We start from the raw sequence: 18,644 nt of genomic DNA, 5'->3' as shown, positions 1-18,644 counted from the left end.
CTTAGGGCATTAGTAGCTGCTGGTTAGTTTGTGTGTCTTCACTGGCAGCATGCTTAGTAAGTGTTTGCTTTGTGTAACAGCATTGTCCCTAATTCATGCTTGTGTTTAACTTTGGAGTGAAGTACCACACCCTTTCAAGGTTTTTAAAAATCTGAACTGCTGGGAAAACTGGAATTTTCACATAATCCCAACATCACTTTACAAAATTATAGAATGGCCTGTGTTGGAAGGGATTTATAGAGAGATCATCTAATTCCAACCCCCCTGCCACAGGCAGGGACACATTCCACTAGACCAAGCTGCTCAGAGCCCCATCCAAACTGGCCTCAAACACTCTCAGGGATGGAGCATCCACAGTTTCTCTAGGCAACCTGTTCCAGTGCCACACCACTCTCACAGTTAAATATTCTTTTCCTACTATCTAATCTAAATCTACTGTCAGTTTAAAGCCATTCCCTCTTGTCCTTGTCCCTACATGCCCATGTAAACAGACTCCATCTTTCTCCTAGGCTCCCTCCAGGTGATGAAAGCCAAGGTTTATTTGAGGTGACACAGAAGTACTGAGCAGAGAGACTGCTTCTGCACAACATTTGTAATAGTTGAAAGCTAACTCAGTATGAGCTTACCTTAATAGCAATTACAGACGTAAAGCCTATTAGATCATCTTTCAGAAGCCACTCCTTATCTGAGGGGAGTTTACAGCCTCTGGTAGTAGCGCAGGTAACCAGCACAAAAGAGACCATTTCAGTTTCCAGCTGACTTAGTGGCTTAAAGGGCTGAGTTAACAAGGCCAAGGCTGCTTTTTTTGCACGTACTCCCTTCTCTTGGTACCCTCAGCAGCTCAGCTTTGTCCTCAGAGAGCTCTGCCTGGTGCTGGTCAGTGCGCAGGGTGGTTTGCAGCCACAGACACTTTGGAGAGGGCAGAGTTGCATCAGCTGGGAGTCAGGCAACCCCAGACTAGAATGGTTTGAAAAAATCACCACCATTAGTAAACTGTCATGAACCAGCCTTTTCACAAGAAGTCTTGTTTACATGATTTCAACTGAATTCCAACTTTTTATTAAAAAGATTTAAGCATGTGTGTATATGTACTTCATTATTGCTTTTTTTCTGTCATGAATTAATCTGATAGAAGATGCTTTAGGAAGTTTAATACCAAAGCCGTAACATCTTTGTCAGAATTAATTAGTTGTTCACAAAGATTCACATACTCTGAACTTTGTTAAAAATGTTTATTATTTTCAAAGTTTAATAACCTTGGTTGTAAGTGCAAAGCAAAAAATCAAAGTATAAGATAGGCAACAGCAGTCAGGAATAGATCAAAATTCCCCCTCCATTAATGCCACACCGGTATTTTTCCACATATTTCCCACTCAGATCTGAAATTTCTGGCAGGGAGGGGTGGGGGTGGTCAGCACTATTTCCATTTCACAGACAAAACCAAGGTACAGAGAGTGCAAGGCTGAACCTTGCTCAATACTATTGGCTAAACCAGTACCAGAAGTACAATCCCCATCACTCAGCCCTCAAGTCCAGGTGCCGGACTTCTCCTTTCCTGTCGGTCAAAGGGCGGCAGCCAGTAATGCCCGTGCCAGCTGAGCCCTTCCCTCCCTGCATCCCTTACCTCTTGCAGGTCCCAGAGCACGGGGCCGGCCGGCCTGCCTTGGCCCGGCTGCAGGCAGCCCACAGCTCCGCGTCCTCATGGTGCTCACCACAGGCCAGGAGAGCCCCGAGTACGTCAAACACCTACACGGCTTTAGTTGGGACTGAGGGAAGCGAGGACGAACAGCTACAGGATAAGAAGGCAAACAGAAGGCCAAGCGTCGCCCTCGGGCCCTCCAGATCTCTCTCCAAGCGGAGCCCCAAGGGAACGAGTCCCCGTCGTCACCCCACACCGCACCGGAGCCCCCCAGAGCCGCCCAGCCTCCGGGGAGAGCTCCCGAGCGCGCACAGCCGGCCCGGCCCCGGCACACTGCGCTGGCAGCGACCAGGACAAGGGAAAGATATTGGACAGCGTCCCTCGGCGAGGCAGGTCCCGGCACTGCGGGAGCGGCAGCACGGGACGGGCCCGGCCCGGCCCGGCCCCCCGGGACCCGCTCCCACCGACAGACTTCCGCGTCAGGGGCCCGTCTGCGCATGTGCCAGCGGCACCAGCACCCCCACCCCGCCGGCCGTCCCTGGCTGTACCACTGTGTGCCCAACGTATGGGTAGAGGCAAAAGAGGGCAGCGGCTCCAGGCGGTTCTGTGGGCCTCAGCCCCGTCTGGGACTCGTCATTGAGAATCCTGTTCTCTTCTCGAGCCTATGGGTGCCCTCCAAACTCGCTCCTCACCCAGTTCCCGCACGCGATCCGCCCCAACTTCCCCCAGGGATGTGCTGTGGTACATGCCGCTCCCAGCTGATTCGGTGGCTTGACGAAACCATCGCGCTCAGGACGGGGGGAGCCACGGTGCCGGAGGGGGGGCACGCATTGTTGCGCGAGGGGCCGAGCGGCGCTCCGGGGAGGGCGGGTGCGCGCCGCCGTGGCACCGGGGCGGTCACCGGCACCGGTGGGCGGGCGGCGCCGTCGCACGGAGCTCCGCGTCCCCGTGCCGCCGCGTCTCCGCTCCCCTGCCCGCCCCATCGGCAGGGTGCGGCCGGGCCCCCCCGCGCCCTCCCCCTCCGCCGCCTCCCCAGTGGTGCCGCCCGGCTCCAGCTGACCGGCCTGGAATCCCGGCCGGGAGCCGCGCGCCCCCCGCCCGCCGCCGCCCCGCGCCCCGGCCCCACCATGGGAGACGCCGGCAGCGAGCGCAGCAAGGCGCCCAGCCTGCCCCCGCGCTGCCCCTGCGGCTTCTGGGGGTGAGCCGGGCCCGGGGCTGGGCTGGGGCGGGGAGGGACGGAGGGGGACGGGCGGCCAGGCGAAGGGCGAGGCGGCGGGGGGCCGCGGCCGGGCGGGGGCGGAACGGGCCGGGTAGTAACCCCCGGCACCGGCGGTCGCGGGGCCCGAGTCCGCAGCTCGCCGCGGGGAGGGGGCGGCCCCGGGCCCCTGCCGGGCGGGCCGCGGGGGTTCCTCCCCTTCGGAAGAGGGATGTCTCCGTGCCTGTGGGTGCCGGGTCCCGGGGGGCCCGGACCGCGGTGTCGAAGAGGCAGCGGGTGCCCCGGGGGAAGGCGGCTGCGCTGCCCCCGGGCGCGGAGGGGGAGGGGGTGCCGGAGCCGCCCGCGGCCCCCCCGCCGCCCGGACAGCGCGGCCTTCCCGGCAGCCCGGCGGGGGAGGCCTGACCGCTTCCCCGGGCACGCAGGTTTCCTGGAGAGGCCGCCCCTCCTCTGGGGCTGCGGGCTGCGCTCCGGGGCCTGCCTTCAGCTCCTCAAAGGCGCAGCTGAGTAATGCGGGCCCTGGGTGCCCTGACGGCTGTCCCTAACACATCCCTGCCCTGTGCCCGGCAACCGGGAGCTGCCGCTGCGATTCACGCAGGGCAGCATAACTAATGAGGGAAAAAGGCTAAGGACAAAAACACACTTCGTTCTCAACCTTATGAAAGCGAAGTGGTTCATGATAGATAAGGCCCTTGTTAGCTGGTTGCTGATACCCTTTTAGGAAGAAGGAAGTAGGGGTCATTCCTGTTTGCCAAAGGTGAAAAAAAACAAGTAAATCTGTTCCTTCCTAAACTACCACCTCTAGGGTTGTGTCTGTTGAAGATATTTCCGTTACTGATTTTTTTTTTAAAAATCACTCGTGCCATGGGAGATGGTATTCTAGCAGATACACATTGTCGTAAAATGTCTTTAGTGTCTATCGCAGCAACATTAGTCCCTAATGTTCTTATTTAAGGAAAATTCATAGGGTATGTGACTAAATAGACTTTTGAGGGCCCACCTGAGATTTACACTTGTCTGTGATTGTACCTTCTTGGGATTTATGTCATGCAATTTAAGGTACTCTGGGGAAGTGGAGGCTGAGAGAAAAAAGATGCGATAAGAGTGATTTAGTGATGTCACTGTAGGTTTGGTTGGTTCATTGAAGTGGCAGGATTTTAAACGAAATCCCATTTTTTAGTATTGACAGAAGCCTGAATTGCAACAAATGCCATGACCCTGTTGGGAGTGATCTTACAAGACAGATTATAAATACATAGTAAATAATTTTGTTAATTTTTGTTTTGCTAGGCACCCATATTTGGATCTGATATTTTTTGTAAAGTAGTGGAGAACAAGTTTTTGCTATCTCTAATGCAGTGCACTGACTTCTGTAACATGATACTTATGGGAGAATCGTAGAAAGTTGAAAGTGAACTTTTTCTTTGGGCTCGACTTCTTGGCTAGTTCAGCATGTTTTGATAATGAGAAGAAAATCTGGTGCTTTGTGTTCAAGGATCTGCTTAATGGTTACAGGAGGCTCTCAAGAAAACCCATTGCCTTTAAAGCTGATTTTTTAAAACATGCTTCCCGTGCACAAGCAGATATCAACTGGTAATTTTTTTTTGCCCTCCCGTTTTTTTTCCCTTCAGAGTGCCATCCATGCAGGGGTGTTTTTGTATGATAATTTTGAAAGACAGCAGTGTGAAACAAAACCCTCACTTTTCCCACTAATACAGTGAATGAATTAGCCCATTTTTCAGTCTTTAAGTGTCTGCCAGGTGCATTTCAATACACAGTGATAAAATAAGTATCTATTTTTCCACTTTAAAAAATGGTCCTGTCAGTTTTCAGAGTTGATTGCTGTACTTTTCAGTCCTGAAAAAGCTTAAATGACTACATGACCTTATTTACCTAGGCCTTGCTAGTGCTAGAAGGGATTGTGTGGTAAATCAGTGCAGATGTGCCTTTCTATTGGAGTTGCATTGTCAGGAGTTCTTAAGGGGTTACAGTTTTATGCTAGCGTTCTGAAGAAAGTAAGTCATGATAGCAGAAAGATTTATATTTGTGTGAAGTTGAAATTCTGCTGCTCTAGATTTCAGCTAGGGTTCCTAGAGCAACCCTTGCTCTACCTAGGGTTATGACATGTTTTAAGACAGCATCTTACCTGTAACTTTCATGTCATTTTAATGTCTGTCAAGTCATGTTTTGGAACAACAGGGCCAGTACATTTAAAGCTATGAAAAGTTATGAAACTTGTAATTTGATATAGTAGTTTCTATTGAATTTGTAAATAAGGTATGTAGAGGTATTGCTTTATGTTTTTGGGTCCCTGTCAGTGCAGTGGTTGACAGCCCTTTCACAGTTCTTCTTGAGTCAGCCCAAGCCAGGAAAGCAGCAGAGCAATTTTGTGTCTGGGGGTCAAACAATAAGGTCTACATTTTACCAAGTATAAAAGATGATGCCTTTGTTTTTTAAAATTGCTTTTATATAATGCCTATAGGACTCTTTGTAATAAGATGCATGTTTTCTGCAGTAAGCCACAAAGACGGAAAATATTAAGGAAAAGACAAAGAATTATTAAAATTGAGGTAAGCTATGGGCTCCTGTGCTGAAGCTTGCCCCTTGGTTGGACAGGGATGGAAGCAGCCCCAGAGACACGTGTTGATAGTGGTGGCATGCAGAGAGATTACAGGAGCAGACTAGTGTGTGCTATTGCATTGAAGTTGGAGGCATTCTTCTTTTAGAAGACTTGGGTTTATATTAGAAATTCAGATCCTCTAGGTTTCAACAATCTCTAGAGACTGGAAAACTACTAAGCTCTTGATGTTTCAAGATCTGAGAGACTGAAAAATGAACAGCTGAAAGAAGATACTTTTGAGTGAGCCTGTTAAGAACTTCTGAAACATCTGCTTAAGGTCAACAGCTAACGTTTGCTTGCCTTTTGTTGAAGATCACAGAATCCATCCTTAAATCTGCAAACTCGCCCTTCTTTTTAGACTCTCCAGTCAGTAATTTCTGCTTGAGTAAAGTTTAAATGGAGCACTGAGATGATCTTGATATTTTACAGAGTCATTTCACTTACCCAGATAATCTCAGCTGAGAAACCTCATCAGTATTCATGTTATTTATGAAAAATTCATACAACTTAGTGTTTGGAAATATTTTGCTCCCCTTTCCCCCTATTTTTGTATCTTCAAGTTCAGTCATTAGAACTATCTCACTATTTATTGGAATAGTCTTAGTATACAAAGATTGGAAAGGGTTCAGTATGCAAGTTATCTTAGATGTCTTAATCTAAAATATGCTGTAGTTAACTTCTGGTTCTTATGTCCTGGAAAAATGCTTTCTTATTTTCCTGGTTAACAGACCACAGAATTATAGAATTGTGTAATGTTTATGTTTTCTTAGACTACTGGATTTCAGCACCCTTTCCCTTATGATGTATATGAGGTCAAGGTTGAAGATTTCATAAATACATGAAAATGTTACTGGATGTATTATATTCCAGTTAAGCATTTTTGCTTATTAGAGATGAGGCTGATTCTTTAATGACCTACATGTTGGCAATTTCCCTTTGACTTTTAAAGATCTCCATGAGGGTTTCACTAGTGAGTGAAGCCATCAGAGGGGCTGGGGATACTGCTCTTAAATAGGTGTATGCATAGAAGGGACTTGTAAGCTTGTGGTAGCCTATACTGTGAAAAGAGTATGTCAGAGGGGGTAGTACTTTTGCAATTCTATTTGTACTGTTCTGACTGCTGCTTATCATTTTTATTGTCCAGACTGATACCATACCACTGCATTTAGTGCCTTAGAACCAGAAAAGAAGGAAGTATGTTAATAGACATAAAGCAAATGAATTCCATTCTTGAAATGGTGGCAGCCAGCAGGAAGTTGATTGAAAACACAGTATGATTAGTTTCATCTCATCTTAGTTCTGGCAACTATAAGGTTCTGTAGTCAGCTAAAACTGATAGCAATATTATTTGAGAACTTGCCAGCAGGGCTTTTGCAGGATGTTGCCATTTGGTCTGCCTTTTTCTGACACTGCATGCATCATATGTGTGATGAGACACTGTGCCCCAAGCATTCTGTGCAGGCCCAATTCAGAGTTTATTTCTGAGTCTGGATTTTCCAGTCACTTATGTATCATCAGATCCTTGTCATGCCAATCTGGCTCTTTCCTCAATTTTGTTTGCTAAAATTAAACATTTGATCAAACAGTGAATCATTTCACTTATGCATGATGAGTTTGTGAGTGTATGTCACCAAAGCTTGCTTTTAGGTTCTAAACAAACAATGGTTATATATATGTGCCATTTAGAAGCCTCTTTTTTGACTAGTCTTTTCTTTACTTTTTTTGGTGATTACCGCTTTCAATCCATAGGAACTCTCAGTGTTCCTTTTTAATAAACAGTCTCATCTCACAGGCAGTGTAGGTCATTGTGAATGCATAATGCCTCCCTAAACCTAATTTTGCTTTAATTGTTGTTGCAACCTCACATAGATGTTCCTAAATGAAGCTTGAGTGCACTGTTGAAATATGTATCCTTCCCTCTGAGAATCTGTTTTCACTGGGCTTGGATCATGCAGTTCCTTAGCCAGGCTTTCCCTGGCTGGCACTTTGGATCAGATGCTGGAGTAAGGAGTGAATTTGTCAGTTTATGTGAGACAGTGTACTCTATTTTGCTCTTAGGTTAAGACTAAAAATACCTTAAGATTCTAATTTTTTAATATTATGCATGAACTTATATAGTACTCTGTTAAATTATTGGATAAAAGAACATGAAGCAGTTTATGTTTAAATCCAGCACTAACTGCTGTAATAATATATCTATTGGTCTTGCAGAAATAGAAGTGACAGATTATTTTACTGAGAAACAAAGACTCTGATGAGAAATTGATTTATTTATAACTTTTTTACAAAGTGCTACAGTGTATGATAAGGGATGTTGGAGAGGCACTGAAATTATTTGCTTAGATCCTAATTTTAGATGATACTGAGAATTATGAGATAGAGAAGCTTCTGTGTGAGGAGGGAGTGGTGGTGAGGAATTGAGCTTTGTCATGTTCCCTGCTTGAATAAATATGCAGGATAAAGAATGATAAATTGTGATTTCCCTCAGTCATAATGCAACTAGAAGGACATATCAAATAAAGTCAAAAGTATAAATTTTATCCACTTTTGTGTACAGTGAGCTCTTGCTTCTTGCAACTGCAGTTGCAAGGTATCACATTTTTGCTAAGTTTTCCATTTGCTGTAGAAGCTTACCTTGTGAAATGGGGCTTATTTGCGCTTGAAGTAAAAGCAGATGAACTGGATTTAATACTTTAACTGTAATAAGCTCTTTTCTAGGAATGTGAAAACAATGCTTTCTTTTGCAGTACTTAATAGAATAGACAAAACAGAAAGGAGATTTTGTTGCTTAATGAAAACCAGCTGTTGTGGATCAGACCAAAGATACATCCAGCCCTATTTCTGATTTGGGTGATAAGTGATGCTGAGGGAATAAGCATAAGGACAGGGCAATCATGCAGTGATGCTTATCTTGGTATACCTCCTTTGCTTCTGGCAGTCTGACATAAAGTTGTCCTCTGTTTTATAGATTTACAGCTTAGTAGGTCTTACCTATTTTTCAATAAATTTGCATAATGAATTGCTGAGGCCATATGTACTCTTGACCCTTACAAAATCCTGCAGGAAGATGTTCCATAATTTAACAATTCTCTCTGTGGGAAAAAAAGTAATTGATTCTGTTTCTTTTAAACTTGCTGTGTGATAATTCTAAGGAGTGAATAAATTCAAACAGCTGGTGTATGAGGGCGTTTTATTTAAGAAGATCCAAAAATAGGCCTGCTTGATTAAAAATGTATGTTAACGTAGTGCAGCTAGAATTTGAGGAAAAAGCCCTCTTGCTTAAACCATGAATTTATTCAAAATCTGTGTATAAAATGTTTTGTAAATATTTTCTGATTTTAAATGGGTGCTGTGTTAATTATAGACAGGCATATCCAGCACCTTTTAATCTCATTGTAACTTCCTCATCAGTCAGAATGAAATTCACTATCGCAGCTGCTGTTCTTACAAGTGGAACAAACAAGGAAGGAGGAGATTGTCCTCCTTTTTGAACTTGGAGGAGTTGAAAGTTTCTGTGTCTGGGTCACCTTCCCAGTTTCTGTCTTGCTGTGTGACAGAACCTTATCCTGTCTTCTGTAAACTGTGATTAGTCAAAGCTGTTACTGTTTGGGCAGTGCTGGCAATTATTCCACAGTTAGTGCTAGGAATTATCTGTCCTAATGCTAATTATTAAAATGTTCCAATGTCGTATGGTACCATAGGTGTGTGTTGTGTAATGCTTTATTTTGATGGAGATGCTTTTGGTTATCAGTAGTTTCTGATGATAAGCCCAGTCAGTCAGAGGGTTATAATATAGGTATCAGTTTTGGGGAAATACTGCTGCTGATTTTAATTCCATAAATTTCAAACAATTTACCACTTCTGTTGAAATTTGATGTTAATATTGCTGCTGCATCTTGGACAGCTGTTGAAGTCTCATATTGGTGGAAGCCTCACGACTCAGTATTTCTTTTAAAGTGTTGAAATCAGTGATGCAAAGCATTAACTAGAGAGAATGATCCTTGATTGATGTATTTATTGGAGATGTCTGGTTTTGACTTGAATGTTTGCACTAACATGCTATGCCATTACTGGATTTTAATTTCTTTTTAAATTTGAAGTTAGTGAATATAAATAGGCACAGGCTTTCTTTACGGCCAGTGGGTAAAAATTATGAATGTGATATACTTTCTCAGTCAATTACTGCTTATATTCTTTGAAGTTAAAATATGTGTTCATGTGTCTCCTCAAATATGCAACCCTGACTGATGTAATTATTATTGTACTTCAAAAGTTAAGACAAATGTCTTGTGAGTGTTGGATAGTATTTGATCTTGATTATGTTGAAACCCTTATTTGGGTTAAGATAAACTTCATATTCACTTTAGGCTAGTAAATTCCATTTATATTTTCTCCCTCTTTTTATCTTCTTTTTAAACTGAAGTGTCAGAAATATTTCCTGTCTATTTTGACCAGGCAGGGCTCACTAGGATGGAGTCCCTTCTTTGCTTTTGGAAGAATTGAAAATCAGGCAGTAGCTGCAGCATGAATCAACTTCTTTCGATGACAGATCTGTGAAGAAACGTAGGTCAGAGTAGCTGCGGATATTAAAATGGCATCTCCTCAGGACATTGAGAAGGCCACATAACAAAATATTGTTGAGGATACCATATGGGTTGAATAAAAAATGGTTCTGACAAATGAAACATTTATGTGAATGACCGCAATGGTTTCAAACTGTGGAGATGACATTAATATGCAGAAGTAATGGGTTGATATTTTTAGGTTCTGCAGAAATGCCCAATCATTATCTTCTAATTTAAGATTTTTATGTAAAGCTACTTTTGTAATAGAGCTGGGTCTTTTGTTTCAAATGGTGGAAAGTTTATATACTTAAAAAAGTACGGGGTCAGACTTCTATTTTGTTTGACACTTTTTTGAAATCTTGAATTTCAATGTACTGTAATGCATAGCTCCATTAACTCTAAGTTATTCCTTACCTGTACTCAGGAAAATATAGTATTTGAGGAGTTGCAGTATTCCAGGAGGAGAAGGAAGATGTTCACAGTTGTGTGTTCAGTTTCTGTGTGTAGCATCTGACTAGTAGCATTGTGGTAAGTGCAGTACTTGCCTGTACAGAGAAGTTGTATTAGAAAATTGTTGATGAATTTTTACACTTAGTGTGTTATCTCCTGCCTTTCCTGCAGTAGAGAATGCTGCTCCATGCTCCGTATGAAAGACTTTTAGGTATCCTGTTTGATTCCATCTGTTTAATCTGGCCACCATTTGCATGCTCTGAACTTGAACAATATAAGTCAATGCAAAGAAGATAAATTTCAGCTTGTAAACATTGTAGTATTTTTATTAGCGTGTCAAGGAAGTTTATTTCTAATATTACTTTCTTCAGTGTTATGTCCTTTAATAAATGTGCTTTGGCTAGTATTGGATTTCCAACGTTTGTGTGATGTAAATTAGAGACTAATTGAAAGTAATGAAAAATTTTGAATGGAGATAAAAACTGGTTTTTCTAAAATAATTTTAATAAGCAGTCAGACAAACAGAGAAAAAGACTTTGGTTGATGATTACTGTCTTTAGTTTTTGACTCTTTAGATTATATAGTGTCTAATGTTGGGTGAGTTGTTTATTTGAAGGCCTGTCTTAGTAATGTATATATTTAACTTCTGCTTGGTTGAATGTACTATTTAAGTTGAAAGTCCTATTTAAATACTAAACATCTATGGAAGGGGGAGGAGAAAGGAGCACAATACTGGATTTGAAGCAGTGTTTAAAAGAACGAAAAGCAGGCTGGTTTCATGATAATCACCTAGTTGTGCCCTTGGAAAAGCAGAATCCAAAGTCATGTCCTCATTGACTTAATTGCTAAAACACAACCATCCTTCACAATATGACTGTTACTGGCATCAGCTCTGTCACCATAACTGCAGCATTTTTATCTCTAATTATTATATTCAGAGGTGTCTCAGAGGAAACTGCATATATAAAGTGTGTAAAATGCTGTCATTTAGCGACAGTCCCTCAGTATTGGAAATTGTATTGTCCTCTAACTATTGATTAGATGCTATTTTGGTCCAAGATAATGTCAATATTAAGGAGCCTGGCTTTTTGATAAATCAATTAAGTATCTCTGAAATTTTTCTTTAACAATTATCCACTATTACCTAGTGAAATGCATTTTTTTACCTGAAGCAAGAAGAGTTCTAGGTTGGGTATTGCTGACATCAGTTTGCAGGATGAGGCGTTAGTAATGCTTGTTCATTGCTTAATGCCCTGCTGTTACCTTTTCCTTAGTGGTCTCCTTCAGTGAGCTAATGGACAGTGATGGTTTCCAAAATTGTCTGGGTGTTAACAAACGCTTGCTTATTCGTGCAGATAGGTTTCAAATGTTCCCCTGAATTGTTAACATGTTTATCAATTTAAAATCCTTTCATCTCTATTTTTAGAATAAACTTTTGACTGTGTACTTCCATGAAGGAATGAAAGCAATTATCATACAGCATGTTTCTATAATGAAGATTCTCTCCAATTTTAATTTGCAAGCATGTTAGTATAATTACTCCATTTTAATAGGAAAAAAAGCATCTTAATTTAAATTTTTAAAATGCTCAGAATTTTACAAAATTTAAAATACATTTTAAATTCTTTGAAGAAACTGAAATGTTGGGTTTTAAAAAAAAATTTATACATAGGTGTGTGGATGAATAATCATTTTTGCTGTAACTTACAAAGAGCTTTTAGGATTAGTCCATATATACTCAGTACCTTCCCTAGGTGCTGACTCATTTTTGTACTTTTGAAAGAAAGCAATTAACAATAATATTTATGCACTTCAAATATTTTTTTCTTAGCATTGAGACTTTGTGATTAGTATGTCTCGGCAAAATAATTGAAATTAAACTTGCCTTGGAAATAATAATTAAGATGGAGCAGGTTGACTGCTTTTATTTAGGAAAGTGGACTAACTCTGCTGCTTGTTAAATCCTGGTGTTGTCAAATACATGGAGTGTTTGTAACTCCTAGCATATTTATTTTGGAGTATGATTCCTTTCCAGAATCTGACATCAAGTTAGATGTTAGAATGCTTCTGCATATAGTGTTGAATATCACTATATGTTTTTATCTTATTTTGACTGTAGTTTATTAGCAGTTGTTTTATTTAGGACACTGGATGTTTTCCTGTTTAGCATTCTCTTGGGTTCTGCTTTAGACGTTGTGCTTCAATGCTGATTTTTTTAGAGACATCTCCCTATGACTTTAGAGACTGTAAACCTATAAAGATATGAGTAGTAGGGTGTTCCTTTTTTAATAAAAGTCCCATTCTTATGTTTAAGTTTGGAAAGGATTTATTGCTATTTCTGCTGCTGATACACTCTGTCCCTGGGCACCATCCCCAGGAACCATCCCTGGGCACTGGGTGACAGTCAGTCCATGCTTTTCTCTGCGTGGAGTCTCTCTGTTTTCATTTGTGAATCATATAACCCTCTTCATTCAATTCCACAAGGCTTTACAAGCCTTGAATGAGAGATTTTAGAGCAAGGAGTATTTAGGAGCAAGGAGTATTTTCATTTAGAAACAGGTGTTTGTTTTAAATCTTGCTGTGGGCCAATATTGACCCGTTGACATGTTGTTTCCCAGGTGGTTCATCTAGGAGGAAGTGTTTGTGGTGGGTGGAGGAAATCTCTTTCAATCAGAAGAGTTGCTATGCAATTAGAAGAGCAAGAACTGCCTGCATTACACATCTGTGAGTCTCAGGTGGTTTTGCAGCACTCTCTTGATGTAGATAGGACCCCATTATTATCCATTATTCTGTGATGCAGTCTCTCCTTTGGCTATTAAAGTTCTTGTGTGATTAATTCAGGAAAGACCAGAAATCTTTCTGGTGAATAATTAACACTTCCTGTTCCGCTCAAGTGACTTGCAAAGAGAGATTCAAAAGGTAAAAACAAAACCACAGTGATGTGTATTACAGTGATGTATATTATTATATAGCAAATTGATGCATTATATTATACTGAAAATGCCATCACTCAGTGGTATAACAAGAACTCCAGCATTACATTTTAAAATTCAGTTGCCTGAGCTGAAGTGCAGCTGAAATTCAAATAACAGCAAGTACTGGTTGGTGTTGAAACTGCTGTAGTTGGAATCCCAAAGTAAACAGAACTGGACCAGTGCTTTGAGAAACTTAAGTCTATGGCTTTCAGAGATGGTTATAATTTTTTTTGGTTGCTTTGGTGTTCTCCCCTCTCCCCCCCCCCCTTTCAGATCAAGTTTCCATCACACTCCTAGATGCCATTGAGACAGTGATTTAGCTGCTTTCTTATTAGCATTCTTTCTGACCTTATTATTTCAGTTTGCTGATTTAGAATGGCTTTCTGACTTCTGCTAGCAAGGGTTTTTTGGCAAACTTGTATAAAAAAGAGATCTTTAAAAAAAATATTATTTTTGAGGACTATTGTTATCTCTTCTTTTTTTTAGCTATTATTTTTTAAGACTATGTAAGGCCACTAAACAACCAGCGAGTATTTAAATCAGTTTATGGTCCAAATGTATTTATACTTCTTTTAAGATTACCTAGTGAAATTCAGACCCAAACAGAGGCTTCAAGGACTTGTGTTCTTTGGGTGTCCATGAAAGCAGTTGCAGAAGAGAGTATGGGAAATGGTGAGCATGATCCTCATCTCGGGATTATTAGCTGGTTAATCAGTGGTGCTTAACTTTCTTTGGCTTAGTTTTCCTGTCCCTCATCGTTCTGCAGGACAAATTCTGAAGGTAAGTATTACATTTTTAGTAGCACAGCTGACTACTTAATTTGGAAAAAGTAGACCAGCTTTTGGAGGCAAAGTCATTTCTTCAGTGTATGGGAAAGTTAATGTGCTTTTTCTAAGTATATACCTAGATATTACCTCTGTCCCCAAAATCAGTCTTGCCCATACCCTTAGGTCATCATGGTTGCAGCAATGACATGAAAGGCAAGTGTGTTCTATCTGCCAGGACAGGTGGCCTGATTTAATGTTTCTATATTTTTTTCAGCTATTTTTGTGTGTATGTTGTTCAGAAACCCTTGTTTCTGGCATGATATGTAGCAAACATTAAATGTGGTATTCTCCTTACCACAAAAGATTGAACTGTTCAATTTATACCATCTAGAAAAAAGTTAGAGATGTGTTGAAATGGCTTTGAGTCTAGTTGAATTAGGCAAGTGTAAACATTTTCTTTGAGTGGGTATAGGTAGTATTTTTCTTTCCCAAAACAGAGCAAAATCATCTACATGAATTGACTGAAGAAAAATGATGCTTAGCTGAAAATCCAAAATTGTTATCTGCCAGTCTACTGTTTGCACAGGGTTAGATGTTGGGTAAAAGTTTTGGGAAGTAAGAGGACAAGAAAGCAACGCACAAAACAAAAATTAGTAATTTACATATTTGCTGTTCATTAGTTTAATAGCTAATAGTGAAGACACTTTTTTTTTTTTAGTTCTGTTACATGTCACTAAATTTCCTAGACTTCTGTCATGCATTAGTGTAAAGGGAGAGTGACAAAAGATTCTGTGGGACTTCTTTCATAAGGGACATTTTTAATTATAAGCCTAAAGTCAGACAGAATCATGGAAATACCAGATTCTCTTTTTTATTTTACTTGAAGACTAGAGATGATTGAAGAGTTATGGGCTGATATTACTACTTGCTTAAATTTTAAAGCTTATTTTAACTCCTGCTTGTGTTTAGGATTCAGCATTAATTTGACATAGTTAATGAAGCAGTAGAGTTGCAGGTTGCAGCTGCAGCCTGGCCCAGTGGTTGGGTGGTTAAAACTTGCTGTTCTTCTTGTGTACTGAGAAGGTTACACATAGCTTGGATGAGAGTTGAGGATGAGGTAAGGTTTCGGGGCTCATTTGTGTTACTTGCTGTTAATGATCACTCTGCTTGCTCACTGTGCCTTTGCCTGGCATTGCCTTCAGAGATGCATAAAAAGCTGCTCTAAGGAAAGAGCCTTTGCTGTTTGCATGCATGAGAATAAAATAGTTGACTTGGCCCTGATTTCCCACTGTCGGAATTGGATGAAATGAATGTAGTGATTGCGATTTATTCCCTCAGTCTCCATTATTAGAGGAAAGTAAGTTGAGGCTTGTTCCCACACTTTCTCCATGTTATTCTAAAACAGGAAAATGGTGAGACTAATAGTAGTTTCTCTAAGTGCTGTGATGCCCTTGTTTTTTGTTCATGTAAATAATTCTAGGCTGTCTGCTTCTAACACTTAGAAAATAGTAAAAGCTACCTTGTGAAAATGACAGCTGTGAAGATTACAGTTTACATTAGTGTGGATCACTGAAGATGGAAAAGCCAAAATATTACCCTGGATAAAGGTTTCCTTCTCCTGTCATGGGATGAAGGATGTAGGATGAAGGCTTTTTTTTCGCTAGATGTTTAAAACCCTTGAACTTTAAAGCAAAATGTGCATTCTGAATTCTTTTTACCCTGGTAATTGAAATGCAGTTGTCTGAGACCTGGGAAGTGTGCTGTGTGAAATAGGAGAAAGGCACAATGCATTACATAGAGGGTCTCATCCTGGTTTCACATCTGACTGACTCCCTTTTTAGAAAGTGCTGTTCCCTGACCTGTCAGCCACTGAAGGGCACGTGCAGCAGCTCATTTCCTCCACTTCCCATCCGAGATGACCAGTGCAAACATAGTGGAGAAGAGTGAGCTGCCCCTACAGCTGCTCCACACTGCTTTCTGTAGTAGCTGTGGTCATACTTAAGGGGCTTTTGCCTGATGAGCAATGGAATAAGAGCTCCTGACTCAGCTTCCAAGGCACCATGTGAGAAAGACTGTCTGCAAACATATATATTCAAGAATAAATTTAGGCTGGCAAAGCTTTAAAGGAGATAGGAAGGGGGAGGGTAAAGCATCTTCATATTTTGGTTATTCCTTTAGTTCCCTTATTGCATTTTCTTCTAAGTACTGCAAGTACAAAAGAAAAACCGAAGTATTTTTATTTTTGTCAACAAAAGAATATAATAGTTTTGGGTGACCTTGTTCTGTCTGTCCTCCTGCCATTAAATTTTAGTTCTGCTGCACTTGCATAAAGACTTTAGTTATAAATTTATAACGAAAATGTCAAGTGGCTAGTCACAAAGTGTGATCTATCTTATTACGTAGACACTGCAAACTTCTCCACAAACGGCTTAAAACTCTTTAGGAAAAAACCTCACTGCTTATGTGCAATTGAATTATTACAGCAAGAAACACATTACAGAATGGTAAGCACCAATGCTTTTTACAATTTTGCTTTAAATCTTGATGAAGTCAGTAGGACATAAGAGGATAAGGTTTAAGATGTTTGAGAGATTCTGATTATTTACTTAGTATGGGCTGCTGATGGGTTTTATGTAGTTTTGAAGTACTTCTCTTCAATTAATAGTATGAATTTACAGAACTTACATATTTAAAATGCAGAAGTGGCCTGATGTAGATTGGTCTGTTTAAATTTGGGAGTTTAGATTTGTGGGTCACTGATTAGCTGAACAGATTTGGTTATGTCAAAGTTGTTTCCAAACAAGACCTCCTGCTGTTGATAGCACATTTGATGATTGACCTAAACATTTAACTAACCCCCCTGTCGTTTAGCATGCATAGTGCTTACTTAGTTGCATTTCTCATTAGTTAGATGCTGAGAGGAAATGAGATTAGCAGGTTTTGTTTATGTTTTGCTAGATTCTTGAATAACACTTTCTTATATTGCTGCATTACTTAGATGATAAGTAGGAAATGCTGGGTTTTTCAAAAAAGAACAGCTTCTGCTTGTTTCTTTGAGCTTTATGTGATTTGTTACAGTTTGCAAGTGATAGCCATGTACGTCCTGCTTTTCAGAGCTGCCACAGAGAGACTGAAATGTAAGATAAATACTTTTTTCATTAATACTAACATTCTACTAAACATAAACTTGGAACTCTAATCACATTAAAATACTTATTTCTACTTTAGGGACACAAAAAGTTCCCTAAACTGGAAAAAGCAATTTGTCAAGTTGACATTATGCAGAATTATCAACTCTTCATTAATCAGTGTGTTTTGCACTAGAGTAGTTTAAAATCCTAAAATGGAATTGCTTTCTCAAGCATGTAAAAGTGTGATACAACATAGACCAGGAAATACCTGTGTCTAGTAGAGATACAAATGAGTTCAGCTGCAAAAGTATAAAGTTGGTAAAAATGCAGAGGAGATTGAAAATCAAAATATTTGTTATCCTATTGCAAACATAAATGGAGATTTATGAATGGAAGGTGTGTATGAAGAAAGCTGAATGATCTCTACTGGATATTTAATTTGGTACTTACAGGAGCAAAATTTGCATGGTGACTTGCTACATAGAGGAGCAAAATTTGCATAGGTAAGAGCAGAGAGCAGGGTTGCTTGCACACTATACAACCTGTGAGGAGTCATTTGAGCTCAATTTCAGAGGAAACACAGAACAACTTTTTGTTGCAGTGGATGGATATTATCAAACTCCATCTTTGGGAGACAAACAGTAAGAGAGCTCAAGCTTTCTTTTCCCTCCCTTATGTCATTAAGAGGAGTGAGGATGGTGTTGAAAGAAATTTGTGAGAAAACAGCTAGAAGTTTTCACTACACCTTGGAGCATGAAAATAGAACAATATTACTTTATATTGATAGAAATAATGAAATCAATGAGTATTTTCATTCTAGAGAGTATTACAGTCTTCTGTGTTTCTGTTGCTGAGGTTGTTTTTGTACACTTTGAAATAGGGAAAAGCTTAAAACTGATGGAAACAACTGAATTCTGATATAGAATCATAGAGTCTGTTGTATTTTTTTTTCCTTGTGCAACTTGAGTTTTGAGTGATTTCCTGGGAGGGCCTTTTATCTAGTTAGAGATGCCCTGAAAATAACGTGATTGGTTTAAAACCAAAAAACTCCTTATCTTTCATGAGTAACAAAGCAAACATAGTTCTTGTAACTGAGTGTCCTTCATTGAAAATCTAAATATAAGAAATTATTTCAAAGCATTTAAATGACTTGTGTGTTAAACCCCCTTGACACTCGGGAGCCTTTGAAAATGTTCCATTACCGTCCATACTTGGTTAATGTGATCAAACAGTGATTGTGGGTTTGTAGGACTGAATCCAGAGCCAGAACTGTGGAGAATATCT

General features: G+C 40.6%; 1 protein-coding gene across 2 annotated transcripts in view; it reads left to right on the top strand.

The window, feature by feature from the left end:
- The first annotated feature begins 2,630 nt into the window (after positions 1-2,630).
- Positions 2,631-18,644, top strand: part of ZFAND3 (zinc finger AN1-type containing 3) — a 135,520-nt gene continuing 119,506 nt past the window's right edge. Inside the window, exon 1 of one of the 2 annotated variants that reach the window (XM_058800989.1) lies at positions 2,631-2,837. In XM_058800989.1, the coding sequence (XP_058656972.1) occupies positions 2,767-2,837 (71 nt within the window). In that variant the 5' untranslated portion in view covers positions 2,631-2,766. Of the gene's footprint in view, positions 2,838-13,143; positions 13,212-18,644 lie in introns of those variants that run through there. The other variant, XM_058800990.1, reaches the window with a different exon arrangement.

Source organism: Ammospiza caudacuta, chromosome 3 (genome assembly GCF_027887145.1).
Source record: "Ammospiza caudacuta isolate bAmmCau1 chromosome 3, bAmmCau1.pri, whole genome shotgun sequence".
Lineage (NCBI taxonomy): Eukaryota > Metazoa > Chordata > Aves > Passeriformes > Passerellidae > Ammospiza > Ammospiza caudacuta.
Note: the sequence above shows the minus strand (reverse complement) of the source record. Positions and strands in the feature narration are given on the sequence as shown.